Here is a 21,131-nt window from a genome sequence, read left to right on the forward strand (position 1 = left end):
AACTGAAATTAAGATGCAATATGGCTTCTTAGAAAAAAAAAAAGACAAAAAAACCTTCCACTCCACAGAAAAGTATTGTCTGGAGAATTGAGTTCAAAATCAACAAGACATCACTAATTTTAAAGCTGCAATAAGAAATACAACTCTGAAAAGTACTAGTTTATGAAACTAGGCATTACTTGTCATATAAATTGAAGAGGTGGGTTGTTTTTGTCCTTTAAGGAGTTGCCTGTTTCAGAATACATTATTTATTACACTTTCAATAGCAGGGAGTATGAGAAAATATCTATGGGAGTACATTGTGATTTTCAACTATTTATTTCTCAATTGAAGTCAGTGCTTTGTAGTATTTTCACAACTGACTGTGTAGAAGTGTTTCTGTTTTTAAAAAGAGGATTACACATTCTAGGGATGAATAGAAAAGTGCAAGGAAAACCATCTCAAATTTCTAAAGCTTCACTGAATTCCAACCACTCAATCACACACACTACACTTTAGTAAATATCCCTTTGAAAGCAAAACAACTTAGAAAAAAGCAGCCTTGCTCTCAACTGTCAATTTTAATTGAAGACATCAAGATAAATGTAAAAAGAAAAAGAAGAATCTGGGCAAATAAAATTATCTTTTTGCAGAATTGTCAAAAAACACTACGGAACATATAGTCAGCCCAACACCAAAAAATGGTCAGCAGCCTTACCCCAGGTATAAAGGTAAAGATGTTGTATTTTTGATTTTTTATGGCATTTTTGGGGTATTTTTCTTCACACTTTTCAGGACACCCAAGCCACACTGTGCGAGCCTTCAGCTCTTTCTTTCTTCGGCAAATGCTTATGAGCCAATCAGAACAACTGAAAAGAAAAACAATTGTTTACTTTAAAACTAAAAGTTTTCTGTATGTGATTACTATTTCCAAACCTGGAACCCTAAAGGCAAATACCTAAGAAAAATAGGCTTAAAAATTTTTGCCACATCTAAATATACAAGCATGAAGTTAACTTGTAATATTTAGGGCAATTACAAAGTACTCAACTCATTCAGACATATACATATATAAACACTTGCACATTCTTTACAGGAAATGCTAACAAAATAACGACAAGTTTCACTACACCTTGCCCTGACACGGGTTCAAAAAAATTCTAGTTAATACAAGTCTGCATTAGCAGGAACTAAATTCTCCCACTGTTAAATAATTAACTCATCCATCACACCTTACAGTCCTTTGGCTAAACTAACTCTTTATCTTGTAGTACTGATACTCAAATTATGCTAATGATTGAAGAGGAAATAAGGCTTCCGTTAGAAAAAGTTTGAAAAATTTCAACAGCTTTGTATACAATTACCATTTAATTTGCAAATCTTAGTTTCCTCTGCCTATAGCAGACATAACAGGGAAGCATACCTAATGCCACACTGTCAAATGTTTTCAACCAAAAAAAAACAAACCGACATAAATGCAGATCACATGACGGTCTGCAACAGTGAACTTCAGTTCACAGGAGAAAGGGAGAACATCCTTGCCTAACCAGCTTACAGATCTACTGAAGAGGGTTTAAACTATGAGCAATGAGATAGACAGGAAGAGCTTTTACAGCCACCTTTAAAAAACTGCAATTTGGACAAGGACACAGGAATGGTGGGATGAGATCACAATGTAGGAGGAACAAAAGGCTGGCAAACGGAATGATGCCACTGAGGCTCAGCAGACTAATTACTAACAACAGTAAAACAAGAAACAAACAGGGATGTGACTCAACTCATGTAATATAATCAGCCTAAGACTTGCTAGGACTATCCACAGGGAAGGATTATGAACGCAGATGAGTACAGATGGTTTGGAAAGAACTGGTAGTGTGGGAAGAAAAGCAGGTTTGACATACACCGTATAAACTTGTTTTACAATCCTGTAAGTTAAAGGAGAATTTCTCTGCATTTTTTAATACTGGGGGGAGGTGCCTTAATCACATTGGGAGTCTGTTTTAGGGAGGTGAATCAGGAAGACTGAGCAGATAGGCCTTCTGTGAGCACCTACCGCAGCTGAAGCACAGACCTAGCTGGTCATGGTGGATTTCAGCTACATCAGCAGGTGAAGTTCAAGGTGAAGGAAAGTGACACATGTTTTCTAGTGAGGTTTTTTAATATACTGACAATATTTGTGATGCAGGGAAAAAAATTAACCATTAGGAAGCTCTCATAAATTGTATTCAAACCAACAGAAAGGATTTTGCTGAGAACAAGAAGGGAAAATTACAATTCAGTCACCTCAGCATTGTTTCCCAGATGAATTCTGTATAGTCAACCTATTTGTATGTATTTGTACAAACCTGAAAGAAAACAGAAAGCCATAACCAACACTGACACATCAAGAGCAACCTCTAAAATGGAACTAATTTCCCTCTGAGAAGAACTAGATGCTACTGCTTGAGAGTAGATGTCTTGTCTTGACTCCTGGGGCTTCGAGCACCCTGATCTAGTGAAAGATGTCCCTGCCCATGGCCAGGGAGGTTGGACTAGACGATCTTTAAAGGTCCCTTCCAAGCCAAATCATTCTATGATTCTATGTCTCTAATAAAACTTAGGTCTCAAGATATTGCTCATAAGGAAAGTAAAGGAACATATTCTTGGAACTAACACAGTTGGAAAAATCATAATTGCAGAGTAGCTTGTTGTAAAACAAAAATTTCAGTGAAGTGCTGCAAAGCTTTATCTAGAACTTACTGGGTAATTGACTATTGAATACTTCATTTTTCAGACAACAGAAAGCTAGAAGAGACAGGAGTACATGCAAAGAGGAGATTAGAATTCAAAGCTGTCTTGACAGATTGGAAAAACTACCTGGAAGAGATAGAACACAGTTAAATAGGCAAAAGCGCAACATAGTACATTCACACAGAAATAATCAACTATGCAAATACAGAATTGGAAGAGTTAGTAGATGGCAGCGCAGAAGAGAAGGACTCCGTTACTGCATGAGAATGATACATACGTGCAAAAAAAGGCATACATTTGGTCAGCATGGACAGGCATACTCCTAGCAAGTCATGAATGTATTCCCTTTTACTCAATCCAGTGCTAGCAAGATCTCAGTTGGCTTACAATACCATTTTGAATCCCAAATTTCAACAAACAAGCCTACTGGGAAAACACAGACCACACACAAGAGCAATAAAACAATTACAGGTCTAGAAAGCAGGGCAGGCTTATCTACCAGATACACCAAAAGAAACAGAGATGTTCGGAGAAGGCTGAGTGTGGACCTAATATGGTTTCAAGTACGTAAGAAACAGCTGCAAAGACAAAAGGGACAATTATTCTCTAGGTCCATCATGATTAAGTAATGACAGACTTCAACTGTGGCAAATAAGTTGGGGGGGGGGGGGGGGGGGGCGACATGACAGACATTGAGTAAATGCTTCTAACAACTAGGGTGGAAAGAACACCTAAGGAGGCTGGAATTGCTACCACCACAGGTCTCTAAGATCTGGTTAGATCAGACATAAGTGATAGGTATAATTCATCCTATGTGCAGGCAAGGAATTGACTGGACAACCTCTTAAGGTCCTTTCCTATTCCGTTTTTCCACAATTACAGAATCATGATACACACAAATATGCAGGGAAGGAAGGCTGACAGTTAGCTTACATCACCACAGTCCCACTTAAAATATTCTCATCTGTAGCCTCCCTTATCCCAGGCCTGTTACAAACTAATTTTGCCAAAGAACAAATGGAATTCAAAGTTGCAGGCTCTTTTTAAAGAGAGCTAGAAGTTACGCAATAGTAAAGTCATTCAAAGCAATATTCACTTTGTTGTGGACATGCCACTACACCAATACGCACAAGCTGACATTTAAAACACTTCAATTTTAAATGCTGGATTCTTAAGATCTCCTCCCTGAAGCTTTCACTATGGGATGGACATCAATTTGGTTTGATCCTATGTAAACATGCATTTTATTTTTGTTACAAATATAAGCCCATTCAGCAACTTTTTCCCATCACTTTTAAGTAGTAATGAAGAATTATTCTATAGTAAAAATTGTAACAGTGTTCAACATTCAAAATTCAGCACTGTTATTTAGTAACATAAAAGTTAAAAAAATCAAGTTACCTTGATCATTACTTAAATTTGTCTTTAAAGCAAAATGACCAGCAGCCTTTTTATGTCATGCTTCCACAGTCAATTTAATGGCTATGAGCCTATCCTGCTGCTGCTGAAATGGCGAGTACCACCCTCCTCCCATAACAAAGGTGTGGATTCTTGCCCCTTCCCTTATGCTGACACAACTACTCACACAACTGCATGGGTAAACCAGACCCGCAAATTGATTCAGCTGTAAACTAACACAGAATAAAAAGGGGGACTATTTTCAGTTAGATCCACCCCAATCTTTACAGTGCAAAGATCAAGTAAAGATAGTTGAAACAACGCAGGCTATGTGCTTGCAGGAGAAGGTGGAACAATTCCACTCAGTGCCAGATTGGATTTACACTTGATAAAACTGCTCGTGGAATTAAAGCTTTAAACGTATTAGTTTCCAGGGCAGGGCATGGAGAGGACAATACAAACGGAAGAAACAGCTTAGCTGTAGAGTAAGAAGTGTTGAGACAGATCTGCAGCAAAAAACTTCCAAGGAAAATATTTTTTTCCGGAGAAAGAGAAAAAGCATGACAGCTTCTGTCTACAAGCCCATAGACAGAAATTTCCTGACAGCCTTTGAAATCTTGCATTGCTTAAACCGGTTTTTTAATTTAAACTGTAAACAGACTGAACATTTGACTAGGCACAGTCTCTTTTGTAGAATAATTTCCTCAGACACTGAGGACTTTTCTATTGCTAAAATTAAACATCTGACTAAAGCAACTGAATTATACTGCCTTCCTTGCCATGGACTTTCCCCTTCTTGAAACTACTTTTTCCATTACAGATCAACAGAGAAGCTGAAACAGATGTCATAATGACCATTAGTTTAGCTAATGCCAAAAAGTACAGCACAAGAATGATGTCTGACTGGGAAACAACTGTGATACCTTTGATAAAGGGCATTTGACTGACACAGAGTTCACTCGAGAACACTCAAGTTCTCAGACACAAGAAAATCTCAGATAATGGAAATATTACAGGTTATGCCCAAATCAGTATCATAATGGTTCAAATGAGTTTTACTACCTTAAAAGTAAAAATCAGTTAGATTTTGCCATTTACAGTCTCAGCAGTAATCACTGTTATATCACATGAAGAATAAGAGGTGGACATGCTGGCCTCAGAAATCCTAATCAATTTACATTAATTCAGATTTTTAAGAACAATGAAGTCTACCCAATATTTTTGAAACTCAGTTTATCAACACCCAACACATACTTACTTAATCTGTTCTCAAATTAACATTCCCCAATACGGAAACTATTTATGTGCAAGGGTAGGGACCCTTTCATGGGCTTCTTGTACCCACTAAATTTGTATGAAACAAACATCAGGAGATAAATCAGTATAGCATTCTCCGAGCTTCAAATATCCTAAAAATATAATGTAAGATGTAGCACGATCGAGACACACTTTAGATTTTCCTGAAATCTTTAATGTAAAACCACAACTTATGCTATGGATTCAGCAATTAAAGATCACATTCTTGTTTATTGATTTAAGCATTTATTTCAAATGCCGTTGCCTAGAAAATTCAACACATGCACAGAAAGCTTTTTTAATTAAGCTAGCTATAAGCCATGTTGCCTATATCAATACAACAGATTGTATACATGAAGAAATGAACTAATTGATAAAAGAACTTTAAGGTATATCTATTAAATGGCTTTTTACCAACCTGCTTCCTAATGTACTTTTTTTTAATTTGAAGGAACAATAACCACAGTCTTCATATTAGTAACTGATGCCATATTAAAAAAAAAACCCTGGAGTAATTGTTAAATAAGAACCCTTCACTTTTTCATAAATGGAGCGTATCTCTCTAAGTCAAAAGCTAAAGTAAAAGTCTCAACTGACTCTGCAGCTCTAATAATAAAGGCTTTTTTTATTTTCTCTTTTCATTACTTTTATCCTACAAGCTTAACTGCCAGTATCTTTCACAAAACAGCATTTTCATCAGAATGGAAAGATAACATAAAAGCTCTATATTGTCTGCAAGGGTCAGCTTTTCCTTATTAGGTTTTAAGTAGCAGAAAGTAGTTCTGCAAAGAAAACATACTGTAATTATTGTACTCAACAGGTAGCTTCAGTAATCAGGCCAAAAGCAACACAGTGGTCATGTCATTCTTAAAAGATCAGCATTTTCCCATGCTTCTGCATAACAAATGCATTGCAGATTAATTGAAAGCGTACAGGCCATCTTAGAGCCCAAATTAATCCGAGCATTTGATATCCCCTTCACTTCATATGGAAATGCCATTCAATGGCACCATTTTCATAGGGACAAAGTGTTTTTTGATAACAAGTGGAATGTAAATCTCATGAGAAAGAAATCAATCCATCCCAAAGAACTCCAGAGTATTGATCTATGTGCATTATAATTTCACAAGCTTGAAGAGAATTTGTAAGTTAAAGGGGAAATGATTACAGCCACAAAACAGCTGCTATATCACAAAGTTTTCTTTTAACTGGGCTATGAAAGCAAGAAATAAGCAGTTTCTGAAGTTAAAAGTTATACTGGTTGAATTAAGTCTTCAGTTTGTTCAAAATCAAAGACAACATTTGATTTAATTATGATTTTTTTTCTTGCAGATGTAAAAATTGTTTAAAGTGCTGCAGATTTGCAAATAAAGTTCATGCCATTCAGTTCCAATCAACAAGTCCATTGTCTAAACAGAAGTTAAAAGCTGAATACAGGATTTTTACAAAATCAATTTTAATGTACAGTGAACTTTGTCAAACCTTCCATATGTGCTCCTGCCAAAAGGGCAAAAATTTTTCAACTAAACAGTAACAGTTTGTGATATAGCAACAAAAATCTATAGAATATAAAATTCTAAAGCTGCAAAGGAAGAGATGGAAAACTTCCTCTCACAAAAATGAGATTAATCCTAACAATGCAAGACACACAAAAAAACCCTAGTGGGTAAGGGGGGTTTTGTTTGTTTGCAACAAGTAAAGTGATTTTGAACACAAACACAAGACTTACACTGAGAACCCAAAAGAAATCAGGGGCCAAGCTTGTCTCCAGACAAATGGCTAGTCTTTTATTGTGTTCATCTTTCTGTCACAGCTTTGAAAAATTTACAATTTAGTTTAAAGCACAAAAGGAAATTCTGGATGTGGAAGCTGAGATTTCAACCTCACCCAGCCTCAGGTGTGAGATACTAATTTTCATAAAAACAGGGTGAAATTCTAAATTCTGTTCAACTGAACAGGTTTCAAACTGCTACGTTATATTTAATCTCACATTACGCATAAAAGAATGCAGTTTGCCTTCTGGAAATAAGTTTCAGTTGTTTGCATAATATGTATAATCCACCATCAACACACATGAAAATTGTTTTTTCACATGTTCCTCTCCATTTCAAGTGTGAAGGCATCAACACCCAATTCTATCCCAAACTGATACTTTACACCACGTAAAAACAGTGAAACTCATTCTACTACACAGTGTAAGTAATAACTGTATGTATGACAATACAGTAGCCTCCAGGTTTCCTGCATGATCTTCTGCATGATCCTAGGCAACTTTATGAACTGCAAATAGGCATTTCAAAAACTCTAGCATTCTGTGGGCCCCAACAAAGGTTCATAAAGTTTTATCATAATGAGAAACCATCAAAAAGAATAACTTAATACCAGCTTCACATCCCTGACTTTCATCAATAACAAAGTCTCAGTGGTGCTCTCAGCCCAGAAAAACCTCCCTATCACCACAACAGGTATTTACATACTCACTCAGAAGTGCTCACCCAAGCTGAGGTTTTTATCCAGCCTGACTGGACCAGTAGATAGATGGGATTCACCCTCCTTCCAGTTAATTTTCCCCACCTCATCTAAGCAGATGTCTGCACCCTTCTTGTGGGAGTATCCTCTGCCTGCTGATATCCTACTGAAATTTCAAGCTTCTGCTAGGATCTGGTGGCTGTCTATTTTTTTTTAGATAGAGATTTTATTTTTTTCCATGAAAAATGAAAATTATCTGCTATGATGTTCTGTTATAGAAAACACTGATGTGATTAAAATGCCTCTAGGTATAAATACAAAACTGAATGGACTCTATTGTATCCAAATTCAGCTGAGGAAATCAGCAAAGCAGAAGTCATACTCCTCCAGAGCACCTTTCTTAGTGAGGGCTTTTCTTTTTACACACCTACATTAGCAGTAAAATATGTATAAGATGTAGCAAAATAATGAATCCATAATGCAATTTCCTTGCTCTTTTCATTCTCAAAAATCCATCACAAATATGGCTCAAGTATTTTAATTAATAAGTTCTAATAAGTTTGAAAGTTTCTAGGCTTGAGCTCCACTTAAAGCTGAGATGTACCTATCAGTTTTAAAAAGCAAGCAAGAACATGAAATTTTGCAATCCTCAGCATTAAGGACACTTTCTTGTGACATTCTCTTACAATTGTTAATTAGTTTCAACAAACTCATCTTGCAATTGCCTGCCTCTATCCAAACACTGTAGATTCTCTGTCAGGGCAACTACAGGGTGCAGTCTTTACTTGTCTACCTGTTTTCATGAAACTTACAGGAATGTAATCACAGTAACTAATACTCACTAATACTTAAAAGAGCTGAACTCACCTACAGTATATTGTTTGAAAGGTATCTCAATCTTAGGATACGTCCAAAAGATTAACCACCTCTTTAAATATTTTAAAATGTTTTTTAAAGACTAAAATGGTAGTTCTGTAACAGAAATATCACTTCCAAAAATCATTCACATATACAAATGCTGCTTCTGTAAACTTTGCTACCTTCCTTCCTGCTACTTTCCAAACACATACCCTATAAGAAAATTAATAATCCATGAGTTTTTGTTAAATCATTATAGAAAAAAGAAATCAACACAGATTGTATTTTTCTGCAAATAGTAAAGCTGTATACCAAAATATTTCAAAACTAAAGGTGCACAAATACAGCTTTGCTTAGGTAAAACAACAGTATCAGGCCTCTTGGAATTTATTAAGTGCCATGAAAACCACCTGTGAAGACTTCTAGCTAAATCAATTCTAAAATCATATGCCAATAAAAGCATTCATCATTTAAGTTCACTGAAAACACTCCACTCGCTTCACTTGACCAATTCTCAGACTTCATCATTCAAGATAAAAGACCCCCATCATTCTTAATTATCCTAATAACAATTTCTGTGTTTAGAAATTTGCTAGCAATTAATCAGAAAGTTACTATTCCAAGGCAACTGCACACAGCAGAGTTTAGTACAAAAAGTTTCTAAATAAGAACCAAATCACAAGAGCTAATTCCAGCTGTAATTCCCTCCAAGGCCACCAGTTATATGTATTCGTTGACCTTTAAAGTTGAAGTGTTAACTAATCATTAGTTCATGAATTTGCTTTTTCTTTTCAGCAACATCAATAAAATTCATATATTATCAAATTCACACACTAATGCCCTCGAAAGTAAAAGAAAGTTTTAACCTCTCTACCCTGATGTGGTTTTGAATAGAAGTGAGGACTAGGCTTACGTGCCATATTACGGACCTGAGACTAGTACAAGTTTAGTACATGATCTCTCTTAAAAGCCTCTTTTTCTTGCAAATCAGCAAAGCAGACAGGAGAAGTACACAGCAGCAGCTCTTTAGAACTTTTTTTATTTATGGCTGGTCATGTCCTAGTAGGGAAAATGCAGGCAAAGCAATCAAAAGGTGCATAAGCAAATTATTGTGTTCCCGTACTCTGTACCTATCACACAATACACAGTTACTATTTACTTAATTTATTTAATAGTTAAATAAAAAGTACTGGTATGCCACAAACCTAGTGCAAAGGAACTTCCAGCCACCACAGATAAACCATTCTAAGCCTCTTCTTCTCTGAGAAATTCTGGCTCTTGGTAGAGTATGGTAATCACTCTCATCATTTTCAAAGCCTTCTTCTGACATCATTAGTGGCATTTCATCCAAATGAGAGGACTCATCTTCCACTTGGTACCTGGCAAAATGAAATAAAAACACTAAACAAATAGCCAATACATCATTTTTTATTACCAGGAATCTCCTAAAGTAACAAGTTAATTTTTGCCATATGGAATTTTATTAGAGAGATAATTTCATCTAAACATCTCATGTATTTGTGCTAACACATCAACAGGAAATTCTGATTTGAGTCAAAAATGTGTAATACAGCAAAAAAGGCCTGCAATCAATCATTGTCAATCATAGTATAAATCATTCTAGGGAAATTCTTCTTTCTTATATAATTTGTATATACAGAGCTGAAACTTCATACTTTTCAAAGGATTCTTTGTAAGATTTCATTAAACAGAATTTTCTTGGCAAAGTTTATAGCAGATGCAAATGACTGAGTTTTTGTGGAAGTAAAGACTTTAAATTTCCACTGAGCTTCTTCAGCTTGCTTTCCTGATGTCCATTCCTGTGTGTGCAGGCCTCTATTTAAGTCACACTTTCTACCCAACTCATGAGTATCTTAGTTTTAATTACTAAAACATTATAGTTACTTTTATAATCCTACACAAAAACATTCAGTGAGTCAAAACAGATTTGCCTGTGGGACCTATGGAAACATCACTAAGCTAACAATGGTCCTTTCCTCTCCAGAAATCACTTCAAGTTTACAATTCTAGAAGGCTTTTTATGCCAAGACAAAACACTGGAATATTCGAGAAGAAAATTCCCCTAAGTGCATGTAAACTGAGTAACTTATTCAGTTCATATTTTTACACCGTTGGGAAGATTACTGAAAGAAACTGCACTATTACTCATGTTTCCTTTCACAGACTATTAAAAGGACTAATAAGGATACTAATTAGAAGAAAAATTTAAAAGGAATTAAACATTATAGTCAAGCAAAGATCATCTACTTGTATGCAATAACACATACAATAACTCTAATCAATAAAAATACATGATACAGAAGATGAACAAAATGGTCAGGAAAGCTGGCTACACAAATGCTTACAAAATATGTGAAAAACATATCAAACTGAACACAAAAGCAAAGACTTTTAAATATGTAAAAATATTACTTGCCACTATTGGTAATGGTAGTTAAGTAGTCTTTAAATAGGAACAGCTGATGAAAAAGTATCTGACCAGAATAAATCAAAAGATGTTCTGCATATGTATTTTTAAAATTTCTCAAATACTTTACAGTTCGGAAGACTAGCAGACTATCATCAATCTATTCTTTGTGTAATATGCAATTTAGCTACCTTGAAATCATTCTTGCACTGTGAGTAGTGAAGAGTAATTCCTAGTAATTCCTAGAGCTCAGGGGAAAAAAAAAAAACCAAACACAAACAAGAAAAAGGATTGAGTCACAAAAAAATACGAGTGTTTGGCACAGAATCAGTACATTTGATTTTTATGAATTTGTATTATATAGTCCTCTCTTACAATGTGCATCCCAGGACTGTCCCACTTTCCCCACAGCAACCTAAAAACACTCTTTATAAAAACAGTAATTAACAAAACCAAAAATCCATTCCCTTTATGTGAGAGAGCAGCTGGAGTGTGTGGAGCTCTGCCTGGGGATGGATGAGGAGCCAACTGAGAGCTTCTAGGTTAGCATTAAGAGAGAACAGGTAAAGGTGACATTATAGTGGGCGTCTGCTACAGACCACCTGAACAGGAAGAACAAGCAGATAAGGCCCTTTACAGACAGACAGGAGCAGCCTCACGTTTGCAGGCCCTGGTCTTCATGGGGGACTTCCACCACCCTGATATCTGCTGGGGGGACAACACAAAAGTACATAAGCAATCCTGCAGGGTCCTGCAGTGCTTTGACAACTTCTTCCTCCAAGTAATTAGAGCAGCCAACAAGGAGAGGTACTCTGCTGGACCTCATGCTCACCAAGCAAGGAGGGGCTCACTGGGGATGTGAAGGTCAAACACAGCCTTGGCTGCAGTGACCATGAGATGGTGGAGTTCAGGATCCTCAGGGCAGGGAGGACAGTGGCAAGCAAGCTCACAACACTGGACTTCAGGAGAACACATTTGGCCTTTTCAAGAACTGCTTGGAAGAGTTCCATGGGATAAGGCCTTGGAGGGAAGAGGGGCCCAAAAAAAGCTGGTTAATGTTCAAGGATCAGCTCCTCCAAGCTCAAGAGTTCCATCCCAATGAACAGGATGTCGGGCAAAAATGCCAAGAGGCCTGACTGGATGAACAAGGAGCTCCTGTCCAAACTCAGACACAAAAAGGACCCGCACAGAGGGTAGAAGGATGGGAGGTAGAAGTATTCCTGGGAGGAATACAAAAATATTGTCCAAGCATCCAGGGTCAAAGCTAGGAAAGCTATAGCCCAAACAGAATTGAATCTGGCCAGGGATGTCAAAGACAAGAAGTCTGTAGTACATAGGTGACAAAAGGAAGACTAGGGAAAACACGGGCTCATTGCTGAATGAGATGGGGGACCTGGTTACGGAAAAGGCTGAGGTACTGAATGCCTTCTTTGCTTCAGTTTTTACTAGCAAGACTGGCTTTCAGGAGTCCCAGGTGTCAGAGAGCAGGGGGAAAGGCTGGAGCAAGGAAAATGAGGATAAGGTCAAGGAACACTTAAGCAAACTGGATATATATAAGCCTTTGGGCCCTGACGGGATGCACCAATGAGTGCTGGGGGAGATGGCAGATGTCATTGTGATGCCACTTTCAATAATCTTTGATCAATCATGGCAACTGGGAGAAGTGACTGAAGACTGGAGGAAAGCAAATGCTACTCCTATCTTCAAGAAGGGCAAGCAGGAGGACCCAGGCAACTGCAGGCCTGTCAGCCTCACCATGATCCCTGGGAAGGTGATGAGGCAGCTCATCGCGGAAACCATTTCCAGGTACACAAGGGACAAGAAAATCATCAGGAGTAGCCAGCATGGTTTCACCAGGGGGAAGTCAGGCTTGACCAACTTGATAAACTTCTACAATGAAATAACTGGCCTGGTAGATGAGGGGAGAGCAGTGGATAGTGTCTACTTGGACTTCAGTAAGGCCTTTGATACTGTCTCCCATAAAATCCTCATAGACAAGCTGTTGATGCAGGGGCTGGATGAGCAGACAGCAAGGTGGCCTGAAAACTGGCTGAATGGCCAGGCTCAGAGGGTGGTGATCAGTGGTGCAAAGTCTAGTTGGAGGCCAGTAACTAGCCGTGTAACCCAGGGGTCCTTACTGGGTCCAGTCCTGTTCAACATCTTCATTAGTGATCTGGAGGATGGAGCAGAGCTCCTCAGCAAGTTTGCAGATGACACAAAACTAGAGGGAGTGTCTGATAGGCCAGAGGGTCGTGCTGCCATCCAGCACAAACTTGACAGGCTGGAGAAGTGGCTTGACAGGAACTTCAGGAAGCTCAGCAAGGAGAAGTACAAAGTCCTGCACCTGGTGAGGAACAACCCCACACACCAGTATATGCTGGGGGCTACCCAGCTGGAAAGGAGCTTGGCAGAAAAGAACCTGGGGATCCTGGTGGACACCAGGTTGAACACGAGCCAGCGATGTGCCCTTGCCACAAAGAAAGCTACTGGTATCCTGCGCTGTGTTAGGCAAAGCATTGCCAGCAGGTCAAGGGAAGAGACCCTTCGCCTCTGCTCAGCAAGGGGTCTCCTCGCTGTTGAGGAGCACTGGTGAGGCCATACACTAGATTCCTGTGTCCAGTTCTGGGCTCCTCAGTACAAGAGACATGGACATACTGGAGAAAGTCCAATGAAGGGCCATGGAGGTGATTAGAGGACTGGAGCATCTCTCCTATGACGAAAGGCTGAGAGAGCTAGGACTGCTCAGCCTGGAGAAGATAAGGCATGGGCAGGATCTTATTAACATCTATAAATACCTGAAGGGAGGTTGCAAAGAAGAGTGAGCCAGGCTGCCTTCAGTGGTGCCCAGCCACAGGATGAGAGGCAACAGGCACAAACTGAAACACAGGAGGTGCTGTCTGAACACCAGGAAACACTTTTTTACCACAAGGATGACTGAGCACTGGCAAGGGTTGCCCAGGGAGGTTGCGGCATCTCTATCCTTGGAGATGTTTAAACACTGTCTGGACGTGATCCTGGGCAACCAGCTCTAGGTGGCCTGCCTTGAGCAGGGGGTAGTTCTGCTGACATAGAACAGCACCCCAAGTAGTATTCAAAATCTTGATAGACAAACCCAATATTTTTAAAAGAAAGTAACATTACAAACACTAGGACTAAGCATGAAAAAGCACTATCACTGGATTTGCATTTTCTCAACTTACTATATATTTAATACAAAAATCTGAAACCATTTCCTTTTCCCCTAGACTTTCTGTGTTGTGCCCTGTTGTACACAGGAATATATTAAAGCAGTTATTAACCTTTTTAGATGCCAGTAAAGGGAGGGGGGGGAGGGAGGGACTGTATTGTTTTATTAGATTTCTATTGAAAAAGTACACCACATACTTTATACCGGCCATGTAATAAATTGGTACCAACACAGTTAAGAAGGAAGATCTAATAAGGAAGGAGAGGAAAAAAAAAACCCACAACTCACTATTGGTTAACCAGTCATTAGCTAGACACTTCCTCTTTTGGCTAGCAGGTGATGCCCTGATTTCTGCACCTCCTTTGAATCACTTGGTATGGGACATCATTAAGGGATGTTAACAATGTGTTCAGACCAGAATAGAAAATAATGCATAACTAGGAACAATAATAAACACACACACCCCATCCACCCTAGCTGCAAGTCAACTGAGTATTGGAACGTTAGGCATGTTACACCTTGTGAAGAAAAAACTTCATCTGTTTCACATGATGCAAAAGCACAACCACACTGCAGAAAACAGAACAAAAGTTTCAAACTAAAGAACTGCGTAAATTTGTTAAAATTTAGGAGTTCCTAGAAAGTTAGTTATGTGAAAATATGGCACGGAAAATGCTTTCAGAATTATTAAGACCAGTACCCACTTCAAAAAAAAAAAAAAAGGGAAAATAAACTTTAAAACAAACATGAAAAACTTGATCTTCACAATGTTGTTTGCAAAAAGCTGCATCTGATGTTTAGTTTAATATGGCAATCTGGCAATATGTTTTCCATTCCCATTGCTATTAATCATCATTAAGAAAAAGCACTATACAAAAAATTCTTTTCACAAAACAGAGCAGCTCTTACAGGTTAACATGTATATTATACTAAATTATATGGATTACGCTCAGACTAGACTAATTTTAACACTAGACAATAAAACCACTGCTTAGAAAAAACTTAAGACATTACTTTACACTAAGACTTCCAGTAAGACAGGCCTGTGTTTGAACAGATTCACGTTCAATACTTTTATAATCTCTCCTAGTTAAATTTGCAAATTACATTATCACAGTTTTAACGTAGAGCTTTCCATTGCATTGTGTTTTGCTTTTAGACATGCGAACAATTAATAGTGTATTTGTAACACCACCCAGTGAAATCACAATCTGCTAGCTGTACTGGAGTATACAGCAAGACATTGCAAAGTAACAGATCCCTTTTACTTCTGTGCAAAGTTAACAAGTGTCTGATTCAGAAAATAATATCCTTTATATACAAAGGTAACACAGCAAACATGGTTAAAGTCCCTCTTGAAGGAACATGCTAATGCAAGAGAATTATGGGAGAGAGACTTGGCTGAGAAAGAGAGACATGCAAAATATTTAAATCTACTCTTGTAAATGTGGTAATATTTGCAGAGTACATGGATGTCCTAATCATAATTTCTTTAAGGTTTTTTTGCCATTATATTATAAACAAGTATTTTTTTCCACAATCAGTATCTAGGTTTGCACTTTTAAACATGGAGCTTCACCAAGTAGTGAAGATAATGAGTATAAGCACCATCATGTTCAGTAATCCTGACTTCAAAATACAGCCTCTGAACTGGCAAGCAATTTATTCTGTTTCAAAAGCAATTTTGCTATTGTGTTGGAAAATTGTACTTCAGTATTTAAAAACAATAAGATAATGAATAATGGATTTTTCATAACTAGGATGAGGACGAAAATCTTTATGTCTTTGTTACCTAGTATTTTTCTGCACTTAATTGCTTGAAGTGCTGATTTTCCTTGAGTGACAAATCAATTAAGTATAATCCTAGAAACTTTTATTAAAATAGGGAAGCACTGAAAGCAACATGAATAAAGAAGCCAGAGTGAAGACATCAAAACTCTCAGCATGAGTTCTACTAAATCAGGTATGGAGACAACTATCCGGACAAAAATATGGTTTCCTAAGAAAAAAGGAACGTTAATATTAAACAACTTTCAACAAAATCTGACTACTATTAGGAATATCATTTAACAGATTTAAGTGGAAGGAAACCATGTACAATAAATACTTTTAAATGAGATGGATATAAACATCTGCTGTGAAAATGCCACCTCAAGTCACCTATACCTACATCATTCCACTTTGATGGCTGTCTGCCAGAGTAAACGTGGCTGCAGAGTTCCATGGGTGCCATAACTGGTAATGGAAACCATGTTAATTCATTTAAATCTAATCTGGCTACCTATTTAGATCCGTAATTATTTCTGTATTTTCTGCCAGCTTTTCATTGTTCTAAAAGAGCAACATTCAAGGGTGCAGCACGAAGGTGCAAGGGACAGGGCAATCATGACTGCATGCTTTTCTGGTTTTACTCACTTGACAAATGCAGAAGCAGTATCTAGAATGGATTTTTCTATCTGCCTGCTTAAAAGACCCAGGTAGGATAGAAGCACTGTGTCAGATACTGCATAAATACTGTTTCCTTGTCGCCTACCACTTGTGCTATATACCATAATTCACAAGAAGGAAAAACAAAGCTGATGTCTTAAAGCAGTATTTCTCAAACCCAGTGAGGGAGGGAAAAGGAATGTGTGGCCATGAGTCTACACAGGAATTGGACATAGGAGATGGCTGTGGGATGCAGAGTAGCACGGAAGAAAGGCAGCACTGGAGAAAGTTCCAGCTGAGCATCCGAGTAGAAAAGCTGAGAAAGACCAGTTACTGGCAGCTGAGCTACCACCGCTTGCCACTATGACCATGTCCCATCCCACCAAGCACTGGCAATTTGGCTCAGTGGCTGCTGCCAGCCACGGGACTCCCCTTGCTGGAGATGGGCAGAGGACCCTTCTGGTCATGGGCAGAGGAAAGACTGAGGGAGTAAGCAGGACAATCTCTCTCAGCCATATCCCGCTCTACCTCCAGTAATTCCTCCAAGGATTAACCTAGGTGAACACCTTCCCAGCCTGAAGATAAAGGAGGAGACTGCCAGATTGTAGAGATGCGGTTAGGATGAATAATGAAGAAAGGGACAGGCATATTTATATAGAAGAGCAAGAATTGTTTCTTAAAGGACAAACCACCAAAGCAGCAACTGCTGTAGGCTGCCTGTATCACTGACATAACTGTTCAGATCCTGTCCTGTGACAAAGAAAAAAATCCCAGGAAACTCTGCAGAGCAGCAGGAAAATTTTTATTAAGAAATGTATGTTCACCCATAACCATGCTTATAAGTATACAACGATTGCTTTGTTAGAAGCTACCTGAGAAAAATCAAGTTACATATACTTATTTTTTTCAAATATTCTTCTGCATTTCTAAAGATTGGAAATTACTTTTTCCCTCTAATTTCAAACACCTCTATGCTTTACACAGCAGTAAATTCAGTTAAACTACACAGCAATTGTGTTGTTCCTAGATTACAACAGAATTGGAAAAAGGAAAAATCTTCTACAGGGTGCATGAAATTTAAAGAATTTCCTTTAACCTCTTCCTCCAAAACACAGAAAAGCTATTTCAGAAGCTTTTAGAATTGATTAGAGCTTGCCACTATTTGTCCCTATTTAGCTTTAGTTGTGCCTCTAATGCAAGTGCACTCCTAATCAGTATTACTCTGAATCCATGTCCTGGCCTAAAAAAAACCACATACACACACACAAAATAATGCTATTACAAATTTATATGCGTTATCAGGGACAGGTGTGTCAGCGATATCTACATGGAAGACAACACTAACTACAGTATTCCAACAGTTAAAAAAAAATTTGGACAGCTTTTACAGAAGCTGAAGATTTGTAGAGCTGAATATTTATATCCAGTTTCAATAGTTAACTTTGCTTTTGTGTCCTTGCATAACAGGATGTTTAAAAACATATTACAACACTTCCATCATGGTGCATGTTTATCCATTGGACAATAAAATAGACAGAAGGAAAACGTACTTCTACTGTATGGAGGCAGGTTTATTACTGAGTGTGTCACTGAGATGAATAATATTTACTGCAATAAGACCAAATAAATCAAGTTGCCCCCAGTCTTTTACAAATGATGCAGAGAGAGATTCTGGAAAAAACACAAGACAGCATTTTTGATCAGCTACTACAATAAAAAGAAAAAAAAAAAGGCTGGTGTCTTCTGCCATGCAGAACTAAGGGAAAAAGCCTTACATCTGTTGACATAAAGGTCTAAAAGCAGACTACATAGTTATTACCAAGGCCGCTCCCTTTCAGCAGCAGCTTATCAAAAAATGCTTAAGTCACAGATGCTAAAACTACAGGTTCCACCAGACACTTATATAAAGCAAATATTCTGAATGCTATTTGCCTTCTCTCTCTCCTAGCTCACACTTCTCTTACCAGAGCTGTATACAGATGAAGCAAATTCAGAAGATCTGCATAATGAAGACTTCATTAAAAAAGGCACCTTTCCTTATTCCCCTTTGCTTACCTCGCAAAGCGCTACGCATATCCTAACGTAAGATCTTTTTCAACCCATGACAAGATGAGCGAGTCTCTGTATTTAACAAATAGGTACCAGAAATACCTAAATACACAGCAGGACCTGAGGAAACATCATCTACATTCACCAGAACCCTATTTTTAATTAGTAGGGTACATCATTGATCACAACAACAGCATTTTATCACTGTCACTGGGTATTGTTATTGACATTGTAGCCCAATCAATCGTTTTCTCTCCCTGTTCTTAGCAATCTAAATGCCTGCCCAAGAAACACAAATTACTGTATTTAGATACTACAGATACAAACCAGGAAGGCATGCAAATTTAGGGCAAAAATAATAGCTTAAACATGAACAACCTTAGAAATACATTTACACAGTTTATTCTACTGCACACGCAGTCACATGTGCTCATTGCAAAAGACAGCATCATCTGCAATAGTAATCTGAAGTTCTCAAACATTTTTTTGCCTAATGATTAAAATGCTTCAGATCAGGATAGTTACTCCAAGAATAATCATGCTAAAGATTATGACTGTCTATAAACCTATCATGGTGTGAAAGAGTATTACTAGTGCAGAAAAAAAACATAAGGACAACTTTTTCCAAATATACAGTTCTAAGTAACATTGAGTCAAAGAACTGCAATTAATTAGTAAAATCACTTAAAGTTCCTATGTCATCAGAATTTATGTCTGCAGACAAAATATTACAAACTACTTCTCAGGTATGACACCAATAAAAATGTCATTGTACGTAAAAATATTTTACAGTTAATACTGTGAGCATCTCTATATGCATGTAATATGGTTACCTGCATCATTAAATCAAAGATTGCTCTGAAAAGCAAAAGCCACAGAAACTAACAATGACAACACACACTGCTTAAAAGCTCTGAAAACATTAACATAAGGCAAGGCCATTTTTCAAAAGTTATATATCAAACTGGGACCTTTGTCCCAGGCAAAAATCTCAGAACCTGCACCCATCTTAAATCAGGTGCCAGTCCCAACAAGCAGTATTAACCTATGAATAAAGTCTTCAGCAAACAAAGCAACACGCAATCCAGAAATCTGAATATGTGGACAACAGGCATAGAACATACATTGAGAAGAAAGTTAGAAAAAAAATTCACTGCTAACTTCTTTTTCTAAAAACTAGTAGTACTTCATAACTTGAGAGAGTCTTGAAAACATAGACCCAACCACTGTTATACAAATACAACATCCCAAGTACCAAGGTGCCACACAAACAACCCGGTTGGACAAATCAGAATTAAGGGATGGCATCTCAGATTCAGCCTAAAAATTACTCAGTGACATAGTTACAAACAACAATGGTGAATCTCTGTCCAAAACCACAATTCAGGAAAGGCTAGTGACAAAGGACAGTAGGTCCAGCAAGACAGAGACATCAATTTTTTTTTTTTTTTTTAATGAAAAGAAAAGAAGTTTTGCTTTGCAAAAGAGACAAACACTTTGAATTTCAGGTGAAGCCAGTAAAAAAAGGGGTGCGGGCACGCAATAATTCTTCTGTAAAAAGAGCAAAAGGACATACATGATCAATCTACTTTGTAAGAATGGCATAACAGTACAGACAATTCTAACAACAATTCTACAGAGATTTCTTTGCACCGCATTTGACCTTTCCTCTTTATGCTAAAACAAAAGATAGAGGTGTATTTGAATGAACATTTAAATATATCAGCATGACATACAGCTGTGTATTTTAATACGTTCTCATTTCCAATACACTTCAACATCTATATATCAGTAGCTGTAACAGAAAACACTTATCAGGAATATCACTTTTGGTTGTTCAGAGTTCATGACACTTCTAGCAAGTATTGGCTGAACCTGTAACATTTGTAATTTTTGGTATCACAGTAACAACCAATACATCTCACTTTGAGTTGCTACCGCCAGCAAAGAAAATTGTCCTACAGAGAAGTGGGCTAGACTAATCTGTCATGGTGCATCCACTTAGTTGCCAGTTCTGTATGCATGTCACAGAGCAGGGGGGAAAAAAAAAAAAAAAAACCACACAAGACAGGGGCTCTGATTTAAACAAAGCACCATAGGAACCAGGATGATGTTATGAGCTTTCTCCACGAGCAAGTGCAAGTGTGCTAGTACACATGCAGACAATAAACAACCAGTACCCACCCCTGCACACTCTCACTGTTGCTTAACTTTTAGGAGTTTCTGTGACCATATCCTGAGTAGTAGGATGAATAGCATTAACAATGCTATTTCTACAAAAAAGTAACAAACATTTACAGTTTATGTTCC

At 37.7% G+C, this 21,131-nt stretch overlaps 1 protein-coding gene across 7 annotated transcripts in view; it reads right to left on the reverse strand.

Moving 5' to 3' along the window:
* Positions 1-21,131, reverse strand: part of ATP9B (ATPase phospholipid transporting 9B (putative)) — a 175,219-nt gene that overhangs the window by 148,705 nt on the left and 5,383 nt on the right. For 5 of the 7 annotated variants that reach the window (XM_075493658.1, XM_075493657.1, XM_075493655.1 and 2 more), the window contains exons 2-3: positions 9,936-10,109; positions 698-848 (exon numbers count right to left, since the gene is read on the reverse strand). In XM_075493658.1, coding sequence (XP_075349773.1) covers positions 698-848; positions 9,936-10,109 — 325 coding nt within the window. Of the gene's footprint in view, positions 1-697; positions 849-9,935; positions 10,110-11,349; positions 11,391-21,131 lie in introns of those variants that run through there. The other 2 variants (XM_075493659.1, XM_075493660.1) reach the window with 2 other exon arrangements.

This window comes from Mycteria americana, chromosome 2, assembly GCF_035582795.1.
Source record: "Mycteria americana isolate JAX WOST 10 ecotype Jacksonville Zoo and Gardens chromosome 2, USCA_MyAme_1.0, whole genome shotgun sequence".
Lineage (NCBI taxonomy): Eukaryota > Metazoa > Chordata > Aves > Ciconiiformes > Ciconiidae > Mycteria > Mycteria americana.